This window comes from Podarcis vaucheri, assembly GCF_965113315.1.
Source record: "Podarcis vaucheri genome assembly, chromosome: 12".
NCBI lineage: Eukaryota > Metazoa > Chordata > Lepidosauria > Squamata > Lacertidae > Podarcis > Podarcis vaucheri.
In genome coordinates this window covers 43,426,634-43,452,318 of record NC_138750.1, presented here as the reverse complement: position 1 = coordinate 43,452,318, position 25,685 = coordinate 43,426,634, and the positions used below count along the sequence as shown (strand labels likewise).

General features: G+C 44.2%; 3 protein-coding genes across 12 annotated transcripts in view; 2 read left to right on the top strand and 1 right to left on the bottom strand.

The window, feature by feature from the left end:
- Positions 1-6,128, top strand: part of ABI1 (abl interactor 1) — a 95,156-nt gene extending 89,028 nt beyond the window's left edge. For all 10 annotated transcript variants that reach the window (XM_082193800.1, XM_082193802.1, XM_082193798.1 and 7 more), the window contains 2 exons: positions 1,204-1,389; positions 3,485-6,128. In XM_082193800.1, the coding sequence (XP_082049926.1) occupies positions 1,204-1,389; positions 3,485-3,660 (362 nt within the window). In that variant the 3' untranslated portion in view covers positions 3,661-6,128. The remainder of the gene's footprint in view (positions 1-1,203; positions 1,390-3,484) is intronic.
- PDSS1 (decaprenyl diphosphate synthase subunit 1) lies at positions 5,927-24,217 on the bottom strand. The gene is made up of 11 exons (XM_082193815.1): positions 24,044-24,217; positions 18,669-18,733; positions 16,451-16,571; positions 16,196-16,326; positions 13,975-14,116; positions 10,610-10,721; positions 10,407-10,516; positions 8,584-8,664; positions 7,874-7,987; positions 7,350-7,430; positions 5,927-6,406 (listed from the first exon to the last, which is right to left on the bottom strand). Exons 1-11 carry the CDS (start codon positions 24,200-24,202, stop codon positions 6,266-6,268), a joined length of 1,257 nt encoding a protein of 418 aa, XP_082049941.1. The 5' UTR covers positions 24,203-24,217; the 3' UTR covers positions 5,927-6,265.
- Positions 24,218-24,394: 177 nt separating this feature from the next.
- The window catches only part of LOC309515705 (protein adenylyltransferase SelO-like), a 22,949-nt gene continuing 21,658 nt past the window's right edge, over positions 24,395-25,685 (top strand). Inside the window, 2 exon segments of the mRNA XM_082193797.1 lie at positions 24,395-24,603; positions 24,721-24,857. The gene's annotated coding sequence lies outside the window, so the exon portion shown is untranslated.

The window sequence follows — 25,685 nt, the reverse complement described above, 5'->3', positions numbered from 1 at the left end:
TCTTCTCACCGGGAGCCCCAATCTTTGTGCGCTTGTGCTAAGCCATGATTAAGCTTAGTGTTACGTGAGAACTGAGCCGCAGCCACTTTGTCGTGAAATTCTCTTACTCAGAATGGCATCTGTTTGTGCATGGTGGGGTACATGATTGAGAATATGCAGGATTCTCTCCCTGCAGGGTTAGTCTGCAGAACTGCAATGAGGCTCCATAGAGAGTTAGAGGATGAAAGTGCTGGATCTTATTAGAGGATGAAAGTGCTGGAGCTCATCTTGCACGTTTACTGAGACAGGCTCTCTTCTGGAAACAAATGGATCCAGAAGAGGGTGACGGGTCTGGAAACCCAAGTCCTATGGGGAAGTTGAAAGAGCTGTGTATGTATAGCCTGGAGAAGAGGGAAATTAGGGGGCAGATGTGACGGCAGCCTTCAAATACTCGAAGGGCTGGAGCACAGAAGATATCCGACTTGTTCTCTGGTGCGCTGTAGGGCAGGCAGGACTAGAACCAATGGATGGGAACTGTAGGGTAGCAGATTTCAGCTAAGGTGTAGGGGAAACCTCCTATCAAGAAGATACTTGCTCAGCAGTGGAGCACCCTGTCTTGGGAGATGGGTGCTTCACTGGAGGTATTTAAGAAGATGCTGGACAACATCTGGTAGGCGTGGAATGATGCCTTGCAGATGCTGCACAAATGACCGCCAAGGTCTCGTCAGGCTCTTGATTCTAACTCCGTCCTTGATTCTGTTCTTCTTATCGACATCAGTGAATGCTAAAGGGGGATATAATCAAGCCAGGACTCTTAGCGATGGCTCTTTCTCTGTTTTTCAGGTACTTTGCTAACCCAGAGCAAAAATAACAAAATTGTCTTGAGCCCACACACGATATGCTTGATAATGGGCTGCAATATTTTGCAGCCCTTGGAATGTGTAGCTATTGAATGAATTCCCTTCCTGTTCTCCGCTAGCGTTCCGCTTATGATGCCTTGGAGTGTCTGCGTGGAAAACGGCACCTGTTGTTACCTGGCTGCTAGTAACCTGCAAAGCCCATCTATCATAGCATTTTAACACGCAGAGCTTTTGTTTCTAATCTGTGCATGGTATGGGTAGTGCATGCCGTTAGCATCTGATAGAAGATGTGGGTCCCTGATCCTGTGTTTACTTGCATTTGCACAAAACCTAACAGAGGTCCTCTTTTCCACTGACTTTCCAGTTGCTGACAGTCCAACTCCACCTCCGCCGCCGCCTCCCGATGAGATGCCCATGTTTGATGACTCCCCGCCGCCGCCACCTCCGCCACCTGTGGATTATGAAGATGAGGAGGCTGCAGTCGTGCAGTACAATGACCCGTATGCAGACGGCGATCCGGCTTGGGCACCTAAAAGCTATATTGAGAAAGGTAATGGGCGAACACGCTTGTGCCTGCAGCAGATCAGCCCCTTAGCAGCAAGGTTAAAAACGAGAGGCTTAACCTCCAAATCCCAATTTCGCTGCAAACATTCCGTGCATCCCTGTATGAAGCCTTATTCTCACAGCCTCAGTATATCCCCCCTCTCAGCCCCATCTGCAAATCTGCAGTATGGGGGACAATAATGTTAACCTATCTTATAGGGTTGTTTATATAAATTACTGAGATGATGTTATATCAAGGGAAGCACTGCGTAGAGCGCATTGCAGCAATCCCTTTTTAAAGTCACCAGTTCCTGAACTGCTGTGGTCACGCTCTCCCAGTCCACAAACGGCATTTCTAGCTGCTGAGGCTACCTGGGCACCCAGTGACAAAGCGGGTTCCAGAAGCACCCCCAAACAGTGTACCTGCTCCTTCAGATAAACTTCAGTCCTGTCTTAGGCAGATAATGGATAAGTTTCTTGGGTGGGGGAACCAATCACCCACAGTGTCTCCTATCTGGGGATAAAGTAGTGCCCTGTGGCACCCCATAGCATAAATGCCGGGGATCTGAAAAGCACTCCCCCAGTGCTGCCCTCTAGATTTGGTCATGAACTATTGCAGCACAGTGTCCCCAATTGCCTTTCCACAGAGCAGGTCCAGGAAGTTATCATGGTCAATGGTACTGAAAGCTGCAGTGAGCTCAAGAAGCTCTGCTCTCTGCAGAGGTCATCCATCAGGGTGACTAAGGGTCACTCAGTCCCATGGCCAGGCTGGAACCCAGATTGGAATAGATCTAAATAATCTGTGCTGTTTGAAATGTGTCACCATAGCTGTGCTTAGGTGCTCATCTGAACACATTAAGGGTTAAGTGGAGAAGGGGGCAGAGGCACCCACTCTTTAGATCTTTGTCTGATTAGTGCAAAGGTTTGAAGATGCTTTCAAAGCATGTTTATCTCCACATGCTTAGAAACCATCTTCATGATCAGAAGCCTTTATCTATTATCTCTTATCTCTGAGAATTATTGGAGAACAGGTGAGAGGAGAACAGACTGGAGGCGGGCAAATGTTGTCCCCATCTTCAAAAAGGGGGGAAAGGAAGAGCCAGGTAATTATAGACTGGTGAGCTTGACATCAATACCAAGAAAGGTCCTAGAACAAAGAATTCAACAGTCGGTCTGTGAGCATTTAGAAAAGGATGCTGTGATTACTAAGTTTTTTTTCAAGAATTAGTCATGCAGACCAATCTGATTTCTTTTGATGGAATTACAAACTTGGTGGATCAGGGAAATTTCAGTAAGGCTTTTGACAAAGTCCATTTTACCAGCGGGGAAGCTAGTAAAATGTGGGTTGAATGAGGTAACTGTTAAATGGATTTGACTGACCAAACCCAAAGAGTACTCATTAATGGTTCCTTGTCATCTTGGAAAAAAGTGACAAGTGGGGTCCTGCAGGGTTGTCCTGGGCCCGTTGTTGTTTAACGTCTTTATAAATGACTTGGATGAAGGACTTGAGGGGATGTTCATTAAATTTGCAGATGACACCAAACTGGGAGGGCTAGCTAATGCTGCAGAAGACAGAATCAGAATTCAAAATGACCTTAACAGATTGGAGAACTGGGCGCAAGCTAACAAAATGAAACTGTCTTGCATCATGTTTGCCAATGTAGCTCGGTAGATAGTTTAGTTGGTAGACTTTTAATCTCAGGGTCATGGGTTTGAGCCCCGTGCTGGGCAAAAGGTTCCTACATTGCAGGGGGTTGGAATAGATGACCCTTGTGGTCCCTTTCCAATTCTACAATTCTATGTCCTTTGACTTGCCACCACTTCCCAAGGCATCAGACAGGTTTTCAGTACCAGGGATTGAATTTGGGACTTTGTAGTAGAGAGAGTGATCGCATTATGATTTGAATACAGAAGATTCAGTTTAAATGTTAGGTTAGTCTTTTTCATGTTGCCATTATTGTGCGCCTGCCCTTTTTGTTATTTTGGTTTGCAAGTTAGATTCAGAAGTTGCTGAATTAGCAATATAGCCCCCACTCCCAACCTCAAGTGCCTTTGTGACTCACTTACAGAAAAGTAATTTTGTCTCTCTCCCCAATTCCCAGTTGTTGCCATATATGACTACACAAAGGACAAGGATGATGAGCTGTCATTCATGGAGGGTGCAATCATTTATGTTATAAAGAAGAATGATGACGGCTGGTATGAAGGTGTTTGCAACAGAGTGACTGGCCTGTTTCCTGGAAACTATGTTGAGTCAATCATGCACTATGCGGATTAAGTTCTCTCTTCAGGTCAGGTCTTATTCAATCATGCCATAATTATTTACAAAGGGTAACTAAAAGGTTAACAATTGTCTTAATGCTCTTTAAAATGTGCCCATCCTTTCAGGCCATACTGTTTAAATGGTATGATTGAATGTTCATCTGTAAGCATTTGTCTCTGCAGAGTTTGTAAAACGAGCAACTGTTTATTACTGATTATGCTTATTTACTTATGCATTGTTGATTTTTATGACCAGCCTAAATATTCTGGGGAAGTAGGGTATATAATATTTAATGACTCATGATTCAAATTGTGCCATTATTTTCTTTTTTCAGTGCAGCATGGTAAACTAACAACTATGTTAGACTAACATTAAATCTGATTGAAAAGTCTGATAGTGCTGGTCATTTACCTTTGTTTAGACTCTTGCTCATCCTCAAACTATAGTATTTGTTTAAAAGCATGCATACAAACTTATGTATTGAATTATACTTTTTTCTCTCCAAAAAATCCAAGATGCTTCCAATTTGTTGTAATCTTTTGCCTGGAGTACTCTTTCACAAAACCTATTCCAATTAGTCCATTTGAGTCTCTAAGGTGTCCATTTGAATCAAAGATGGGTGGTCTTATGATGTATGTGTAATTTGTACCTGAGTTTTTTATGAGTAAATTTGCATTGAATTTTTCCATTCATAAATACATAAGTGAACCAAAGGTCTTGTCCATTAATTTGTTGGCTTGCCTTGCAAAGCAATACTAAAACATTGACTTGGCAAAAATCCCCCCGCCCCTTATAAGCAGGGACAATTTTGATGCAAGTGCAAAACTTAACATCCTCCGAGATAGGAAACCAAGTTTCTGCAAGCTCGTGATGCGTAAAATTACACAAAACTATTTGGCTTCATTGCAACAGTGATAACTGCTAGACACTTGCAACTCATGTCTCTTGTTACTCTTTTAAACAGAGGATCACAAAGCTAAAAGGCTTATAGGGGAGTTTGCAGAGTAAAGGAGTTCTGGGCCTGGGAAATTGCATTAACATCTCTTCCGATAGTTCTTGGATGCTAGACTTAACTGGGGACTGACACGCAGCAGAAATCTGTGCCTATTCCCAGCTATCCACATATGATCAGAGCTGTCCAGGCTGATAGTGCTGATTTGTTTAGCATTAGATGGGCAACGTCATGCCATCTAATTGCATCTTTGGCACTACAGCTACAACACCAGGAATCAACAATGCATTCTTCCCTCCACCCAGTAGTCTTTTACTCTGGCAGTGGAGCTTCCTAAGGGGTGATTGGCTTTACCAGCTTGGGTGACTGTGGTTATTAAATTAAGCCACTTGGCCCTGGTTATGAGGCTACCAAGTTTTGTTCTCCGATCTTAACACATTCCACAACATGCAGAGTTGTGAGGAAGCTTATCACAAGTCACTGTCCTATTGGCCACCTCACTTAAAACGTGGAAGGTTGCATGCCCTGCTAAGATGACATTGTAGCACTGAAGGGATTTGCTACTGACTTGTCCACATCACTGTATTTAAAGACGGTTGCTGCCACAGCCATCCACAAAATACAAGGAGCATGTGAGCCCAGGTGGAGGCAGATACTACAGGAGAGATGATGCTGGTCCAGGAGTCCTACTGAAAGGCGCTAATCATATCCGCTCACGTAGGGAAGGACACGAGCAGTCACAGCCTACTTTGCTCTTCTAAGAAAGCAACACATGCACTTTGACACCTCCATTTTGAGCACAACGTCAGGTGACTTTTTTTGGTCTCTTTGTACAAAACTTGTATTACTTAGATAATCTAAGGCAGATTATGATTTAGTAAGGGATTTTTTTTAACTGTATGTAGTAAAGATTTATTTGGACTGAACTGTCTTAATGGGTATTAAAATTAAATGATGAAAGAGCAGGTGTACTGGCTGTTCGAGTGGTTACAGTTGTTTTCTAGTGTGGCATTAAATACTGAAGCATCCCTTGCCGCCTTACCTTAAACAAACCTAACTATATTAAATGCTTTCTTGCCTTTTCCTAATTGTTAATCTGTTATTTCTGAGATCAGTTAGCAATCCGTAAAACCTATCTGTATTCCCTTTATAAATTGGAACATCTTAAAATTGTATATAACCTGTTTATTTACAAAAAAATATGTGCAGTCTTTTTATAATAAACCATACTCCTTTAATATTCTTGGTACTCTGAAACTAATAGGCAATTAGATCATTCTTAAGGTATCTTTCTTATACTCCCAGCACACACCAAGGCGTTTGCAAAAGTGATTTTCAACACATTGATTGTATTTATTCATTGTGGCCTTGGGTGTCAATATTGAACGATGTAAACAGTGCCCATGACAAAAACAGGAACCCCCCACCCATTAAAAATACAGGCACAAGGCATTGCTACCAGTTTAACAGACTGATCTTGTTTCATCATTTTTGTATGGCTTCCTTCAATAAAACATTTTTACTTCATAAACCTAGTTATATTTATTTCAGTGAGGATAACTTAAATTTTGGTAACTGCACTGGAAGCAAGCCAAGATGTTTCACCATGTAGATTTAGGCACAGTCTGGTAAATATCTCCTTCATTGCAACTCATTCTGGCAGCTGAGTCATTTGTCTCGGGCGATGACTATTTCTGCTAGTTGAATGAGGGCATCTCTTTCAGGGGATGGTCTGAGCTTGCTGATCTCTGTCATTGCTTTATGGCAGTAGCGCTGGGCGAGGTAGGTTGTTTGCTGCACACCATGACTCTGAAAAAGAAAAACACCCAAAGACTTTTGAGTAGAGAAGCTAGGCGGCCATGGGATCTTTCTCGCTCCCTCTTTTCTGTCAAATTTTGAAACTGATTCTAGAACATAAATTTTAGCAAAGGTGTTTTTAGAACTGTCCAAAACCACCATTCTGCAGAGCTCAAGGGCTCTGTAGGTTCGATGCTGGGGATTGAATATGGGACCTTTTACATCTCCAGAACCAACTGGGATAAACCTGCTGCCAGCAAGCCTGGAGAGTCACTGCCAGTGTAGACAATGTTAAGTTAGATGGACCAATGGTCAGATTTGCCATAAGGCAGCTTTTCTATGCTCCAAGCAGTTTAAAAGCTGAGGGACAAGCAAATACGCTGTCTGAATGTGCTCGACTACCTCTACACTCCTCCAAGGTGGTTATCTGTACTTAAAGCTTCAAGTAAATACATCTAGATTACAACAGAGATGAATGCACCGGAAATGAGAAGCACAAAACTAATTTACACCAATGCTTACTGGACAGAACGTATCATGCTCACATATTCTGCATTAAGCGTTCAGACTTGAGTGAACAGGTCCTGTTCTCCATAGGAGGTTAGTGGTGAAAATCTGTTCTTGCAGTCACCTTATTGAAATATTTATACCCTGCTCAAGATAGCTTATAACAAATATTAAAACACGGGGCTTACTAAAACTTCTGAAATTCGTGTTTAAGTTGTTGGAGAAAACCACACATATCATTGATAGGTGATACCCAATATAAATTTGCTTTGTAAAATGAAGTGTTAAGAGTAAAGGCTAGAATCCTACATCAGGGCTTCAAAAATAATCATAAAACTTAATTCCAGATGAATTCCTATTAACTAAATCTATTGTACTGAACATTATTGTCTAGCAGTATTAGATACATGTATGAGCTGGTATTTATTTTAGTCTGGTCTTGTCTTACCTGTAATACATACTCCCGGGCACGTTCAATGTCTCCTGGCAAACTGAATCGCCTCATTATCATGGCATTAATTTCTGGAAACTGAGAAGGAGAAAAACATTAACTTCCCCCAAAATGCAAGAGCTTAGCAACCAATAGGAGAGACGAACTACCTATTATCTTTTCTCACCTATAAACATCTCGCAGGCATATGGCTTGAACAAGGTAACATGAAGCGCTTCCACCCCTAGTCGTCCTTAAATTTCAATATACAGTGGTACCTCGGGTTAAGAACTTAATTCATTCTGGAGGTCCATTCTTAACCTGAGGTACCACTTTAGCTAATGGGGCCTGCTGCTGTGCTGCTGCCACGCGATTTCTATTCTCATCCTGAAGTAAAGTTCTTAACCCGAGGTACTATTTCTGGGTTAGCGGCGTCTGTAACCTGAAGCGTCTGTAACCCAAGGTACCACTGTAGATGTCTCTCAAGTAGCCAGCAGTACAAGTTTAACTTGGGGTGAAGACAGTATATTTATTAATCCTACCTGCTGACAAGCAAATAAGACAGGACCAGTGGCTATACCAAGCTTAAGGTCTGCTGACGTTGGCTTTCCCAGCTGATCAGAACAGGATGTAAAATCCAGCACGTCATCTATCAACTGCAAACAAACAGACACACGTTGAGACCAGTTAACAAGGATCTTAAAAAGAATCAGTTCATAACAATTATAGTAATGGTATCCAGCTTTCACTTCTTTTCTGCCTGCCGAACAGGAGACAGTCTAAACTTGCTGATCTTACTGCTTTATGGCACTGGCCCCAGTCATTTGTTGTCTCACAAGTCTAAAAGCTAGTTTCTTAGCCTATTTCCTTAGTATCTCTAAATACCAGAGATGTCAAACTGGTCAACCAGTCGATCCCCGGATGATCTTGTTCGATCACAGGATCCCTAATGATCTGCAGCAGCGATAAGCAATGGAGTGGAAGTCCCTCCCCCTCCCCACTGCCATTGCTCTTTTCTTCTGTTGTTTGAAATTGGCATTTAGCTGACGAGTTAGAAAATTAGAGTAGTCTTCACCGCTGCGTCGTCGTTCTAGGTGAGTGATGTCCCCCCCCCAATAAAGCTAAGCTTTCCCCCCTCCCTATAAAAGCTCAACCACTTTGGCTCCGCCCCATGGGTAGATTACTTCCAGAATTTTTATACTGGGAGTAGATCGCAGTCTCTTGGGAGTTGGACGTGCCTGCTATATACTACCTGAAATGCTATCCCGAGGTTTCTTCCATATTGGTATGCAATCTCATGCACCTCTGGATCAGGGCAACCTAGAATGGAAACCTGAAAGGGAAACACAAAAGAATTCTGTCATTAGTATCCATTGTTTGTATATGCAGCACATTAACAGTAAACAACTGAAGAGAGAAGACAGGCTTCATTAGCTGCACTGTTGACCACCCCCAGTCCCTGTTTATACACCCAGGCACGTACAAACTAGACCTATTTAAAAGAACACAAGGCCCATCTGAACTACAGCATTAAATATATATATATATCTGAATTTAGATTGGATATATCAAATATTCATCATGGCCAAACTTCATTGCATGCACAGGGCTTGGAGTCTCCAAGATACAGAATGATGGGCTGCAATCTGATTGTTTGCCAATTACTAATGCAATGGAAGCCATGTCATTTGAGGCAACTCTGGTCCCAGCAATTGCCAGAAACTCGAGAGCAATTTCTTCTCCACAAAAAGGGCAGCGTTAAATTCACAAAACACAATGTAAAAAGTGGACATGACGGTCAAATAGGTGATTGTTTCATGCGAAGTCTGCCTGAGGCAGCCATTTTCTGCACTGAAGTTGCTACAAGCTGGTCTTCGTGTGTGTGTGTGTGTGTGTGTGTGTGTGTGAGAGAGAGAGAGAGAGAGAGAGAGAGAGAGAGAGATGCTATAGTGATCATGTCTGATATCCCTTGGGAAGAAACATATTCAGAAGACAGGAACACCATGTTAAATCCCACCCCAATGCAAACAGTTGCACGAATTAACACATCTAGGACATAGCACTAGACTAGGGCTGCACTATACATTTAAAGCAGTATTGGAACACTTTGAACAGTCTCAAAGAATCCTGGGAACAAGGTTTCACTGTTACATCATTGGCAACTGCAGCTCTTGTGATGGGGACAGAGTATAGGGGCACTGTGACAACTGGCCGAATCATTTTCAATCAATCCTTTTCTTAATAGTTCCCAATACTTGACCTTTTTCCCAGCTGCTGCACAAGAGCTGATGCTTTCAATGAACTATCCCCCACTCAATATCACTATCATGGTTAGTCACTCCTTTATGTACAGACCTCATCAATGCATATAGGTGAAGTCAGGCATTTTTGTTCCAATGTGCATCATTCTATGCACTTAAACAACCCTAGAGGTCTGCTAATAGCAGTAAGAATGAACAATACTAGGGAACTCTGCATCCTAGCTCAAGTGTCTCTAGTACAATTTAAGCAACAGCACAAGTGAGTATCTGAAAGCAATATGGAAATCAGCCATTGTGACAAAGGAAGAGCCAAACCAGGATTTAAAATGCAGCTTTATACCCATTGAAGTTTTGGCAATATATGATTTGGACGTTTTAGGCTGCAGTCCTAACTCCACCCACTTGGGAATAAGCCCCACTGAATTCAGCAGGACTCATGCCTACTCAGAACTGCACTTTAAGTTAGGAAGTCTTCCAAAATAGATGCATAAAAGAAAGAAAGATGACATTACAACAAGGAATGGCAAAGTACAGCAGCCACCAATGGCACTAGCCATCAAGACATCGGTTTTTTTAATATCTTCCTTTGACTCATTTCCTAACATTGTGAGACTGAGATAAGCAAAGAGTGCTAAGTTACTGATGTGCTTCACTCCTTTCAGCATGAGACACTTACTGGAGAGGCTTCCAGGACTTTGGGCCCCTTAAGCCTGAAGAGCTAGTAAGAGAAAGCTGTGAAAAGGCTGCAACCCCCCCCAGTTTCCCACTGATGCATCATGGTATATGAACAACAAGAAAGACGGAACGTACATACTGCTTTACAGCTGTTTGCTATAAGACTAGCAGTCTTCTTAAAGGTCTTTTCGAGGTAGTGAGCAAATCTCTCGTTTTCGTTTTCTTTGGAACCCATCTGAAGAAATTCGCCTAAAAAAAATGAAGAGCCCAACATTGCCATTTAACTGCTGCCTAGACAAAAATGTCTCAGTTGCTTCTAGAGATTTTGTTAAAATGCCTTACCGTGCACCAGATCCTCAATCACACATGTTATCACAGAAACAATGGTTGCGCTTCCAATACGTGCTAATGCTAAAGAGGCTGCAGAAAGGATGAAATCCCCAGCTAGGACTGCCTGGAAAGGAAGAATTTGTTTTAAAAGAGAAGCAGCATACATACAATACTGAAATTGATTTCTCTTTAATGCAGCAGGAGGAGGGGGGGGGAAGAGAGGCGTTTTCAATTTACAGTCATTTTTGTGTGATTTATTTTTTTCTCCGGATTTATTCAAAGCTATTCCCTTTACAGATACCTGAATGAGAGTGAAGTCTTACCGTGGCACCAAAAATATGTCGGTGTCAATGCCAAGCAGGCCTCAATAGCATGAGCATTTCACAGGTGTGGGGGCCACCACTGAAAAGCCTCTCCATGTTGCTGCCCCCCTGAGCCTCTCTTGGCACTAGACAACTCTTGTAATAGCCAGCTATATTCTTAATGGGAGAAGCAGTCAGTCAGAAGTTTTGGTCCCAAGCCATATAAGGCTATATAAAAGGGGTGGGGAACCTTTTCTGGGTAGTGGGCCCGATTGTTATCCCTGGCAGGGCTTCCCCTGTCAGTCACTATGATGGCAAGTGATGTGCTTTGAAGTCCCAATTGCTGGGACCTTCAATGCTGTTTGAAAGACTTCTGCTATTGGAAAGGGCTTTCAGACTGCACTCCTGTTTGATCCTCTGGAAGCTCAAATGGGAGCGGGTGCGGGGAGGGGAACTGTCTTGACAATCCTTTGAAAAGGCAGCTGTTTTTCCTCAGGTGATCAGGAGGACAGAGAAAAAACCCCGCCTTCTGGAAGGACCGGCTTCTTTCAGGGAATCCCCTGCGTAGCTGATCCTTTTAAAAAGTAGCTGCTTCCAAAGGGATGCTTGCTTTGGCTGCCCATGCCTGTTCCCAGGACGGGACAGGCACACACACACAGTGAAACTGAGTTCCTTGGAGGCTGCTGCACACTGCTTTTTCAACTTCCAATTTCAAAAGTTCAAAGAGCAGTGCTAGGCAAAGGAAGTGGTTTCGACAGACTCTTGCCACCCACCAGCAGAGGAACAATCAGGAGACTACTTGAAGCTTCTGAGAGTTCCTTTTAAACCCTGCCCTTATCTGTCCTAATAAGGTGCGGGGTGCCGTCCCCCTAACAGTCTGGCAGGCTAAAGAAGCCTGAAGGGAAGCCTGATGTACCAAGATTGGCCAGCGGTTCACCACTGCTGCTTCACAGGTTAAAACTAGCACTTTGAATTGGGTACAAAAAGGTGTAAGCAGCAGCTGCAGTTGTGCCAATACTGGTGTAATACGGTCCACCTCATCAGCAGCCTGGCGACTGCTCTCTGCACCAACTGCGGTTTCCAAACAGCCTTCCAGGGCAACCCAGTGCCCAGTGCATTGTGGTAATTAACCCAGAGATTACCACAGTATAGGTCACTGGAGCCAAGCTATCCCTGTCCAGATATGGGTATAGCTGGGCCACCAGCTCAAGATGGTAGAAGGCACTACACACCACAATGTCTGCTCAAGGGACAGAATAGAGCCTCTAAGCCAGGAGTCTGCTATTATGCTCACTAGCAGTGTAAAGAGAGGTCAGGTCAGCTGCTACATATGATGATTTTGTTATTTATTTGAAAAGTCATCCTGCCCTTTCTCCAAAGGAGCCCAGACCAGCAGACAAAAAAACCAATACAAGCATTTAATCAAAAAGAAACAAAATATCCCCAACAGCTAAATAATTTCAAGGCTGCCATGAACAATAACTTTCAACCATCATATTTATTACTTGAAATGCCAAGTACAGCTTTTAATTGTTCAGACCAAGATAATTTTCCATGGCTGCTTTCGCTTACAGAAGTTGAAGGACAGGGCTAAGTCCACGTCATTCTCATGCCTCCAAACCAGCTGTGAGTTGCATGCAGATGAGGAGGCCCTGCCCAGCCAGATCAACAGGTGTGCTTACCAAGTCAATGGGGCCTGAAAGAGCATCGGTGTCAGTTACGCACATGAAGCACCATTGCTGGGTTAGATTAAATTGGAACCAGCAGGCGCACCATTAAGATGTGCTCCTTTCTTTCCCACTGGATATCAGGGAAGATTGTGACACAAACACAGCAAGATCTCGGCACAAAGAACCCCTTTTATTAACCTAAACTCTGCCCCAGCTGACACATACATAGCTGAACTGCCCTTCCTGCTCTGTTATCTTGTCTCATCTCCCCACTACTACTGCAATTCCCACCCATAATTCTAGCTCACGTGTTTCAAGAATTCAAGGACAGTGGAAGAGGTGAGTGGTCAGCAGGGCTGTAACAAACTGGGGCCAAGAGACAAAGGGTGGGGAGGACATTCTGCAGAAGAAGGTGCTGGATCGGGCATGGTCAATGTGGTGCCCTCCAGATGTTGGTGGACCACAGATCACCCTTGATCACCGGCCATGTTTTCTGGCCACTGGGAGTTGCAGTCCAACAACATCTGGAGGGCACTGTGTGGGCCACCCCTGGATAAATTGGTCCCCCCCCCCTCATTACTCCACCCACAAGATAAGGAAAGGGGAAGCAGCACTCCAAGAATTCAAGGTATTTGCCCAGACGGGTTATTTTATCAGCTTCTCTTCAGATAATTTCCTGTTTTTCCAGCCTTCTGCTAAACCTGCTTTTCGGGACTAATTCAAAGATTCCATTTTCAGGAAAGTATGATGGGGCACCTCTTGCACACCCCCCCCCCGACTAAGTGTCAAAAGGTCCTGGGAGAATATCTCAAACTATGCTGCAAAATATTTAAGCTTGGTTAGAACTACTGCTGTGTTTGTCCCAGAGAATGATCATATCCACTTTATTGCTTGAGCTCTACCCAGTAAAAGTTAAGCATTTTGACGTCCCATTGATCTCACTGGGATCGTGAGAGGCATGTGCCTAAATATCTCCTATTGGAATGAATGGGAGCTTAAAGTGCTTAACTCTGTGTAGAAAGTTCTAAATGTGACCTATAATGATATAAAATATGATCAGCTTTTGTTGGCAAATTAGGAGGCAGGCCTTCGGGTGCAAGGAACACTTTTGCCCCTTCATTTCAGGAAGTGCTCAACTTTGGCTAGACTATGCCATGCGCAGAACAAATGTATTTAATTTTGCATGCCAAGTGTTCTGTGCAATTCAAAAGCATGCAAGCAATTAACATAAACTGTTGCAAATAAAAAACACCCGTAATTATCTTAAAAGCAATAGATAAAACCTGCCCCGTTTGCTTTAGTCATCCTCACAGCCTGTATACTTTCCCTACAGCTTCCCATGTAAACATCCCTCCAAATACAAAAAATAAATAAAAAAACACTGCATCGCTACAAACACACTCACCTTCCTTTCCCCCCAAATGTGATTGACTGTTCGTTTTCCTCTCCGTGAATTTGCATCATCAATAACATCATCGTGAAGGAGAGTAGCTGTATGGATCATTTCTGTAATTACTGCTATAGAACGCTGACTTGCCTGTACTTCCCTAAAATCGGAGTGAAAGAGACAGCGGAAGCTGAGCAAACCAAGCACGCTAGGACACGTTCACCAGCTCAGCAGTTTTGGATAGCAATGACTTGTTCTGCATTTGGGACAAATAGTTTGGAATCCAGTGTCTCTGTAGTTCACTTCCTCATCCAAACTTAATCCAATTCTTCTCCAGCAGCATCAGGCAGTTGGTTTTTATGGGCAGGTATGGGGAAGTCAGAAGTTATTACGATCATCATCATCATCATCATCAGACCACCTTCCTTACAGACTGTCTTGGGTGTTAAGATCAGCAGAGCGGCCCCTGCCCTAAGAATTCTTTTTTTTGGGGGGGGGGGAGTGGCCCAGGAGAGCATTCCTTCCCTATAGAAGGGCACCTGGGTAATAAATTTAATAATAATTTTTAGGAATACACAGCGGTGCAGGACAAACGCATGAAGAGAAATTATTCCCTCTTGTATGGAACGTAAGAACTTGGTCAGCTAATGAAGCAAACCTGAAATTATTTATTCATAAAACACAGGAAATCAGTTTTTTTACAGAAGGTTGGGCTGGCAACTAAACTAGCTTTTAAAAGGGATTATATATACCAGCCTTCCTCCAGATGTTTTTTATGACCACTTCCATGAGCCCCAGCGACCATGGCCATTTGGGCAGGGGCTGATGGGAGTTGCAAACCGAAACTTCGGAGAGCACCAGGCTGGGGGGAAGACTGAGACAGAATATATTGTTGAATATTAGCGATGGAAGCAAAAAATGGGGCTCTCATGTTCCGTGGCAATATGCTTCCAGGTGACAGGAGCAAAGAGACAGCTATCTCCACCAACCTCTGCGAAACGTTTCCTTGCAGAATCCAGCTGACCATGACAGAAACAGAACCCAGTGCTAGATTATCTAAAGACCCACTTCGAACATTTGGCCAGTGAATTTCCCACAGCACCAACAGCAGCAGCACTAAGGGGACAAGATATTAACTTGTCCTACTGAAACCCACGCAAAAAAACCCCAAAAACCCTTTCTATAGCCAAAAGCTATAAAGTGGGCATCAAGTCAGCCTGTGGCTGTGATCCTTACCCCACTTACCTGGGAGTAAGCCCTGCTGAATTCTACAGGACTTACTCCCAAGTAGACATGGTTAGGACAGCACTGTAAGGTCTAAGTTTTATTCAGAGAGGACCCACTGAAACTAATGAACATGATTAAAGGTAAAGGGAACCCTGACCATTAGGTCCAGTGGCGGACGACTCCGGGGTTGTGCGCTCATCTCGCTCTATGGGCCAAGGGAGCCGACTTTTGTCCGCAGACAGTTTTTCTGGGTCATGTGGCCAGCATGACTAAGCCGCTTCTGGAGAACCAGAGCGGCGCACAGAAACGCCATTTACCTTCCTGCTGGAGTGGTACCTATTTTATCTACTGGCACTTGACATGCTTTCAAACTGCTAGGTTGGCAGGAGCTGGGACCAAGCAATGGAAGCTTATCCCGTCGCGGGGATTCGAACTGCTGACCTTCCGATCAGCAAGCCTTAGGCTCTGTGGTTTAGACCACAGCGCCTAAGTTGGGTCTATTACTTACAGTAGGTCCAGTCCGAGGAATACCACCGTAAATCCCACACTTCCTTTCCTTGCCATACGGCCACTTTAGACTCACCTGGAGCTGTGCCTGCTGCTCCTTCCATCACTTTTTATACCAGTTTCCTAGTGCATCACATATGAGTGTGCCAAAGAACACTGGGAGCAACTCTTCTGCCACACTACAATTTGGGGCAAAGGTTTGCCCATACTATGCTCAATGCTGCGGACACTTTGTGCCAACAATTCTAGATATTTATATATTGGGCTAATGGAATTCTGGCCTTTTCCTTTCTTGTTTTTAGAATGAAATTGAGGGGAAGAAGGGGGACAATGGCACCCTTTGCAATGCTGTGTACAGTTTGGGAAATATATTGAAAAATGCATAAATTGTGCAGTTGCAAACATGCTGCTTAACTCCTGCTGTTATTGCTAGCAAGTGACTTTTTTTTTTAGCCAAGTGGATTTGAAATTGTAAGAACTTTAAAAATACAGGTTAGGTATTTACCCGGAGTTATTATGATGAAAATTGCACGCTCTAGCCATTAGCACCACAATCATTGGTCGAAAAGCCTTCCCTTTGCCATCAAAGTAATATTCACACATTTCCTTCAGTTCTGTAGTAGATACCCATAATTCCTGTAAACAAACAAAAATGCAGTTTTAAAGCTGAGCAGTAAATCTGGAAATAGGTTGCTGCAATGTTGTGGCTCTTTGGAAGAGAGATTACAGCACTTCACACCAGACACCAAAGAGCCCTTACCTTTTTAATATCTTCATAGAGATTATTCAAGTCTTTGCTTCCCAGTTTAAAAGGATCCTTATATTTTTCATCACTAACCGCTGTACCACAGCTGTACAATCGCAGCGTTGTGTGGTGAAACCTGGCGACAGCATTATTTGAAAGAATTTAGAGAGGTAAAATACAGGTTGGATTTGTGTTTCATTTTACAGAGCGTACAAAATACTGGCCTGATTTGCATGTCGTGCTAAGCCAAAGCTAAGGCATGGTTTATTAAACAAACCATGCTTAAAATCACAAGTTGCCCCACATGATTTGTTCTCTAAAAGTTTGGTTTCTTTCTCTCCTCCCCCCCCCCCCACTCACTTCTCACCTACTTTGTACTTGCCACCCTATATCCCAAAAGCCTCTGCAGCACCTTGTACTGGCGTTCATGTCTCCATGCCCATTCCTACTGGGCAGCTGCAAGAGCAGAGCTAGGGAAATTGTCCCCGAGTTCTGTGCCTGCTCTCATCCATAACAGATTCCCACCCCAATTTCTCAGTGGTTTCTTAAACCTTTCCTTTCTTTTATCCCTGCACCTGCCAGTTCACCTCAACATCACTCTGTTACACTACCCCCTCTCCTTAGATGGTACTCAAATTAGCTACTGAACTTAATGGGGTTCACTTGTGAGTAGACAAATGCTGTAATGTGGATATAGGAGAGGGCAGGAAAGAAAATGGTATTTTGAAAGGGGTGGGGGGCAGGAGATAATCCCCTAATTGGCTGCTGGTGGAGGGAGAGCGTAAGATAAATTTGTTGAGGGCAGATTGGCACACTGTATGTAGTTTAACAAGCTGAGGCTGAAATATTTTTTCTTACTTTCAGAACATTTCTACAAGCTCCTTTAGACAGCTATAACCTGTAAAATGCTATCAACAGGCTTTCAAACAGTAAAAATTTGAGCTTTGCAGCAAAGGTGGGGCAGGACAAAACAGAGGTCTCATTTAAGATTTCATCTGCACTATGTGCTAGAGCTATGACATGATATTTCTTTTTCTTTTTGGTGTGTACACATAAATAATTACAATAAAAATAGCACAGCACCAGCCCTTTCATTAAAAGCAGTCAGTTTCCAAACATCTAGTTTGGTGGTCAAAAGATAAGGATTTATTGTCTTGCTTTATTACCCCCTACACGATAAATGGTAATTATAGACTAATGAATATTTGCTGCAATCAAGACACTCAATATGTAATTGAGTATCTGGTACTACTCTAGTTCATTTTGCTTACGTGGAACTTGTGCATGCAAGCAAGCCTATTTAAGCTTATAGTACAGGAGCAGTGGACCCATATTGTACCCCCACTAATCTTGTGGCAAATGCGGAAGAATTCTTGCAGCAGCTTGTTCCAAATAACTCAAACAGTATTCAGAAGAGGACAGCTGGGCAATAAATCTCAGGAACATGGATACAGCTTGTACTCTGTCACCCAGAAGTGAAGTGAAGACATGTTTGGAACACGCAACTAGGTATGCAGAAAGACTCGCTGTGCACTTAAGAAATGTGGACTCTTCGGCAAGATGTGCTTCAGAATGAGGTGAATACTGCAACTGGTGCACTTGATGGGGGCCTTCCCCTCAGTATGTAACACTGGGATAAGAATCCCTACCAATCGGTAGCTGAGCCAGGGAAACTTCCTTCTCTTGATTCTGAAGTGACACATTTTACCTCAATCTAAGTATTGTTTCAACTTAAGGAGCATGTTATTGGCCTGACATTCCTACTGCACTTACTACATCTTGCCACTGGTTCTTCAGCTTCCAATTAAAAACAGGAGTAAAGTCGCTTGGTGAAGCTTTTACATGTTCAAGGGCAAAGCAGGTTGCTGTCCTAGAAGGCTTGTACAGGAGGACCTTTTAATAGGATATGCTCCAAATATGGTAGCTATCCAGCCCAAAGACGTTACAATATGCAAGGAGGAACTCGAAATCAAATCAATGTTATGAAATAGAAGATGAACACATGTCGTATAAAACAAAGGGGAAGAGAGAAATAGCTTGATCCCATACCAGTTAGTTTATTCAATGTATAAATTGCTTCCCTGAACCTGCTTTGGTTATATTGTATCAACATACAGCATTATATAGATCATGATAGCACCCATAACTGCAGGACTTCTAAAAATATTCACCCAGGTTACCTAAAACCCACTCCTATATGTGGTGCAATACAATAGCAAGGTCTTCAACTTACCGCCAAAATATGCTACGAATTTTTAAAATAGATAGAGCCGAACTTCTCCCAAGAAAATCAGGTCTCTGTCCAGAGGAAAAAAGAAATGAAACATTAGTGAGCATACATTTACAAACCACATTTCACCTAACTTTTATTTTATTTTAGTTGAGTATTTATATTCTGCCTTCTGCACTACTTAGGACATGTTACAGCATTCTAAATTATAATTTCATTAAAACAATGCAGAACGATTGCAAAAAGACAGTGCCAACAGTTAAAAGAATTGCAAGAATATTGTCTAACTTGCAAGAGCCTCTTGGAAGAAAATGGTTTTCAATAACTACAGGGTTGGAGGAGTGTGAGAGGGGACCAACCACACTTCATAGGGCAAGGTGTTCTATAGTCTGGGTGCAACCACTGAGAAGGTCCTTTCTCTTGTCCCACTTAGCTGTGCTTCCACCCTTGTGGTTGCAGACCAGAAAAGATCCTCTACTTCTGATCTTAGGATTGAGATTGTTTCAGCCCCAAGACCTCTAATCATTTGGTTTACCAGATAAAACTGTATGCCTGGCTCCACACCAGTGAGCTTCTTACCCATTTAAAGTCTGAGAAAAGGTTGAGACAATATTGGGGAGAATCCAGGACAGTATGGGAGGAAACAATCCCCAATCTATATAGGACTTAAGTCATTTAGGGTTTTAAAGATAATGACCAAACACTTTGAATTATGCCTGAAAGCAAGAAGGTAACCACTGCAACTGTTTCAGGATAGGTGCAATGTGATCCTGTGGGTGAGAACCCGCCAACATGTTTGTAGCTGCATTCTGGGTGAACAGAAGCTTCTGAAGCAAGGATTGTTGAAAGTTAGCACCATGTAGAGTGAGTTGCATTAATTCAACCTACATGCAACCAAGGCAAGTGATAATGTTGTCTTGTTTCCAAGGCTGCATTAATACGTGCCTTGCAAACAAGACAGCAATAGTTACTAGCCTGTCTGCCCATACATCTGTGAGACCTCAAAACCTAAAACAGAAAACCACACACAAACTAACCTTATCGAACTCTATTACACATGAATTCTTGTAGCATTTCCTTCTATAAGGAAAGTGTTATAAAAACAAAACCATAAAGTTTTGCAATTCCTTCCCTAAACTACTTTAAACTAGTTTAAGTCCACACCTCTTTTTTCTGATGCAAAGTGGTTTCTATTATGAGACTCATCCGAAAGCTGTTACACAAGCTCTGAGGTGGCCCAAGCCTTCTCCAGACAAGTATTCAATAGCACAAAAGGCTCACAGCACAGAACTCTACTATGGGTCCCTCATCATATGAGGTGCATGGGATCATCCAGAGCAGCGTAGTTCAATGTGTGGCCCTCGTGGCCTTTTTTGGCGGCCCTCAGCAACATTTGATGTCCACCCCAGCTCTCATGCTGCCTTCCTGAAGCCAGATAAGTGAGGCCCAAGGCTTTGGGAAGGAGGTGTGAAGGCTCTGATAGGGTCCTAGAGTCCTTCTTCCACCTTCCCAAAGCCTAGTTAGTACTTTCCCATCTTTGGGAAGCAGGTAGGAAGGCTATAGGACCCTGACAGAGCCTCACCACTGCTTCCCAAAGCCTGGTGCCTTGCTTAGGTGGCTTTGGGAAGGCAGTGCAAAGGCTAGGGGGGATGTGTGTCAAACTGCAGCCTCGCTCCCCACCCTACCAAGGCAGCATGCAGGTTCTGTGTCAAAGGACCCACTTGGTATGAACAGTTGGGCCACCCTGATCTAGAGCAGGCCTTTTTCCACACGGAGGTGCTAGAACATCCTTCCAGCTTTGCTGTCAGCCTTTGGTAGCAAGCAGCTTCCCTTCAGAGGGCACTTGGGATTCTGAGCTGCTGTATTGGGGATGGCTTTTTCTTCTGTATTATTATTTGTTAATTTGCTGTTTGTGGCTTGTTTAGATTTATACCTTTAATTATTATATTTAGCTCTTTTATGTTACTAGCTGCTGCCAAGTGCCCTTGCAGAATAGGCAGGATATTCATGTTATTATTTTTTTTAAGTAGAGGCATGTTCTTGTGTACTCAAGGTTAAGTTAAAAAAATGATCTAAAGCAGCCCTTACAACTGGCATTGTGAACCTCATGGCCTCCAAATATTGAAGACTACCACCCCATCATTCCTGACATGTTGTCTGGGGGCTGAAGATAGTTGGAGGCCAAACACATCTGGAGGGCTACAGGCTCCCCATACCAGCTTTAGAACCATGGGCTCCCCAAAGATTCCTTTAAGATACAGTGGTGCCCCACAAGACGAATGCATTGCAAGACGGAAAACTCGCTAGACGAAGGAGTTTTCCGTTTTGGAGGTGCTTCGCAAAACAAATTTCCTATGGGCTTGCTTCGCAAGATGACAATGTCTTGCGAGTTCCTGCTGGTTTTTCCCCTCCCCCCCTTTTTCTAAGCCGCTAAGCCGCTTATCAGCTGATCCGATCAGCAGATAAGCCGCTAAAAGCCGCTATAGCGCTAATCCGTCAATGGGCTTGCTTCGCAAGACGAAAAAACCGCTAGACGAAGAGAATCACAGAACGGATTCTTTTTGTCTTACGAGGCACCACTGTAGATGCTTGGAGATCTTGGTAACAATCACTTAGAACCATTCTGCACAATCCTAAAAGCCTATTCATAACACCAGCAACATAACTGACATTCAATGAGGGTTCATCAGTTTGAATCAAACAGGAAACTACGACTGAATGCAAATGAAGTGCCAAAGTGGTGTAAGGTAAAGGTAAAGGACCCCTGGATGGTTATGTCCAGTCAAAGGTGATTATGGGGTGCAGCACTCATCTCACTTTTCAAGCCGTGGGAGCCAGCGTTTGTCCTCAGACAGCTTTTCAGGCCATGTGGGCAACATGACTAAACGCTTCTGGCGCAAAGTGGTGTATAAGGAGAGGAGAAGAAATGCTTGGCCCGAACATTCATTTCCATGGTTTATGAAGATACAATCATCTGAACAGAGCCAATGAGTTGTACTTTCCCCCAAGCTCCAAGCCCATTCAATGGATGAGTATTGACTTGTTCACTGTTGTTCCTTCTCACACTCAAAATCTATCACTCACACACTGCTACCAATATTCTGAAGGGCTTCATAATGCATCTTGCATAAAAGCACAGCAAATTGTGGGGCAATAATTTTACTCCCTGTCCCCACTGAACAACTTCTTGAATATTGCACACGCAGCCAAATATTACACAGATAAAAGGCTTCTATTCCAAGACCGCCATCTGAAAGGGACTTTACACTGGTGATGAATGGCCCAGCTGTTCTATGTATCCATGTTACCTGCACTGAGCATAGCCTACTGGCTCTTATTCATCCCACTGCTGGATCAGACATCCCACTGAAACACTGGTATTTGGGGAAACAGATTACCTGCGTGCCATCAGTTTAATGATGACACCAAGCTCTAAATCCTCAGATTCCTACCTAGAAATTTCACACAGACAATTATCAAGAGTGAGCTTTGAGCTCATACACTCTTCCTTCCCTCTTCCATGTGACCAAGAACAGTTCAGAAGCTTTAAACACTACTTTTGATTAACTTCTGTTTGTAGCTTTAATCACTACTTTTGATTAACTTATGGAATTGCAAATTATGGTTAACATAACTATGGTTTAACTATGGTTGGTTTCGAAAAGCCTATTTCAATTCATAGTTACTGAAGCTAGCATGTTTACAGTTAAAATTAACCACCGTTCTGGGTCAAAATGACACGTCATTTTGGGAAACTGTTGAAGGTCATGGTAAAAATCAGTATTTATTTATTTAAAATCAACAAGGTTACTAATTTTGCTATCATGTCTTTGAAGTCTCACCTGAAAGTGTGGAACCTCATGCTCACAAGGAAGGCTAGTTACAGCCTTACAAAGAAAACCAAGAGTTGCCTTCCCAAATCTGGTGCCTGGCAAGTATTATGAACATCCAAGTCAGCTACAGTATGCTGCTTCTCTCTAAACAAAATTAAAAACAAAAGAAGAGCTTGCTGGATCAGGCCAAAGGCCAATCTAGCCCTGCATCCTGTTCTCACAGTGGCCAAGCAGACACCTATGGAAAGCTAGCAAGAAGGACCCAAGGACAGCACTCTCTCCTCTTGTGTTTCTCAACAAGTGGCATTCAGAGGCATACTGCTTTCAACAGCAGAGGGAATAGTAATCAAGCTGGTAGTCAGTGATAGTCTTCGCCTTCGTTATTTTGTCTAATCACTGAATTGTAGAGTTGGAAAGGGAGCCTGAGAGTTATCTAGTTCAACCCTTTGCAATGCAGGAATCTCAACTAAAGCATCCATGGCAGATGGCCATCCAACTTCTTTTAAATCTTTTAAAGCCATCCAAGCTGGTGGCTATCTCAACAGGATATATGAATGAAATAAAAACATTCCTCAGAATTGTAGAACCATAGAGTTGGAAGGGGCCGTGAGGATCATCGTGGTCTAGATTCATCTCTAGACCAACCCCTTGCAATCCAGGAATCTTTTGCCCAACGTGGGGCTCGAACCCACAAACCTGAGATTAAGAGTCCCATGCTCTGCAGACTGAGCTATCCCCTCAGGTTTGTGCTCATTTTTTTAAACTCCCTACCCCTACCTTTCCTTTTAAAAAAAAACAGCCCCTTCTCTTTCCCAAGGTTTTGTGTACATGAAAATCCCATGCTGCCTCAACCCAAAATGTCAATCTGGTCAAGCATCAGTGACCAAAGCAGCCCAAAGTACTGAGGGCAAGAGACCTACTCCATTGCCTTAAATATCCAGAGCAGTGGTTCGGGGCAATTTGATTTTTAAGGGGGGCAATTCAAGAATGAGTTATTTACAGTGAATGGCCTTTTAGGCTTCCTCCATGTGAACAGGATTTCATTTTTTGAATAGGAAGAATTATATGTTGGGGTGTGTGTGTGTGGAATCAGGATTTTAGAGATGCTTAGGTGGGGCCTGGCCAAAAAAGGGTTTGTAACCACTGCTCTGGAGGGGGATACCCCTGAAGAGGCAAATGCAATTTAGCTCGCGTGGACAGTAGCCACGGACAGATGCATCTTCCGCGGATTTGCCAAATCCCCTTGCAAAGCCCTCCAAGCCGGTGGCCATCATCCCTGCACCTCCTCGCAGCAAACGCAGCAGGAAGTCCTTTTCCTCAGTCCTGAATTTACTGCCCATCATTTTAAGGAGTGTGAGGAGGGGTGAAAACACCAGCAAAACCTCCCCAATATTCTCCCTTTATTCCCTCGTCATTTTACGGACCCTTAAGCATCTTCTCTCCCCTCCCTCAACCTGAAAACGAAACAGCCCGCAGATCCCGCTAGCGTTTCCTCGCATTCATTCCGACGTGACCTCCATTCGCCCCGGCGCGCCGCCGACTTACCTCCGCCTTCCACGCGGGCGCCGCCGGCCCCACAGCCCGCCGCTGCCTTCCGGCGCCGCTAGCGGAGGAGCCCAAGGCCCGCCCGGAACCGGCGAGCCACGCCGCCCGGGAAGAGCCGGCGCAGCGACAGCAGCAGCGGTGCCACCAGCCCAAGGCCATGGCCGCGTCGTCCTCGGCGCCAGGCCTGCTTCTCCCGCCGCTGCTCAAGGGCCGCCTCCCCTCGCTGAGCAGCTGAGGCGACCCGGACGCGGAAATACCCGGCCTAGGCAGCGCGGCGGGAGATGGGCGAGAAAGGAAGGCTGCCCACGCCGCCCTCAGGCGCCGCCCCGGCCTGCTGCAGCCCCGGAGCGAGGAGGAGTGGGACTCTCCTGAGGGAGTGGCCGGCGGGGCGGAGGGCGGAGGGCCGCGCCTGCAGTGTGAGAAGGAGCCCGGCTTAGAGAGAGAAGCGGGGAGGAAGGCCGCCTTGCTTCCCGCGTGTCTCTCCAGAAGAGCCGCCTCTGATTTTGCCGCGTTTCCTCCTGCGCCTTTAAGCAGGTGCGGCCCAGGCAGAGGTCCCACAGGTGAAGTTGATGCCCCCTACATCCCTCGGGCGTTTAAAGGTTCTTCCTTTGTGGCCATTGCCTTGTTCTTTATATCTGAGGACAAGTAGGGACTGATTCCATATTTATTTCCCACAGGCGAAGTGGTCCTCGGGCGCCTGTGCTTTGGTGGCAGGAGGTGCTGATTCGCTCACTGAGTTTCCCCTGCCTTGTTGTGCAAAGAGCATCACAGAGCCTAGGATCAGAAGGTCGGTGGTTCGAATCCCCGCAGCGGGGTCCCTGCTCCTGCCAACCTAGCAGTTTGAAAGCACATCAAAGTGCAAGTAGATAAATAGGTACCACTCCAGCGGGAAGGTAAACGGTGTTTCCATGCGCTGCTCTGGTTCACCAGAAGCGGCTTAGTCATGCTGGCCACATGACCCAGAAGCTGTACACCGGCTCCCTTGGCCAGTAAAGCGAGATGCAACCCCAGAGTCGGCCACAACTGGACCTAATGGTCAGGGTTCCCTTTACCTTTACCCGACCCATATGGCTGGGTTTCCCCAGTCACTCTGGGCAGCTTCCAACAGGATATTAAAAACAAAAAAAAAATAAACATTGAAAACTTCCCAAAACAGGGCTGCCTTCAGATGTCTTCTAAAAGTCAGATAGTTGTTTATTTCCTTGACATCTGGTGGGAGGGCATCCACAGGGCAGGTGCCACCACCGAGAAGGCCCTCCGCCTGGTTCCCTGTAACCTCACTTCTCGCAGTGAGGGTATCGCCAGAAGGCCCTCGAAGCTGGACCTCAGGCTAAATGATGGGGGTGGAGATGCTCCTTCAGGTATACTGGGCCGAGGCTGTTTAGGGCTTTAAAGGTCAGCACCAAAACTTTGAATTGTGTTTTGAAATGAGAGTTACAAACATCCTTTAAAGGTTCTTCCTTTGTGGCCCATTGTCTTGTTCTTATATTTGAGGACAAGTTGGACTTTTATTCCATATTTATTTCCTTTTTTGATGTTCTGCCGTTTCTCCCAAGGCAGCATGCATACGTATATGGCTCTCTTCCTACTTCATTTTGTTCTCACGACGACTCTTGTGAGTTGAGTTAGACTGAGAGAAAAT

Excerpts from the sequence above, each read along its gene's own strand:
- PDSS1 (XM_082193815.1), bottom strand. The coding sequence starts at position 24,202 with ATGGCCTTGGGCTGGTGGCACCGCTGCTGCTGTCGCTGCGCCGGCTCT. Across the intron at positions 18,734-24,043 it reads CGCCCGCGTGGAAGGCGGAG|AGACCTGATTTTCTTGGGAG; the intron begins GTAAGTCGGCGG and ends TCCTCTGGACAG. Across the intron at positions 16,572-18,668 it reads ATTCGTAGCATATTTTGGCG|GTTTCACCACACAACGCTGC; the intron begins GTAAGTTGAAGA and ends TGCTGTCGCCAG.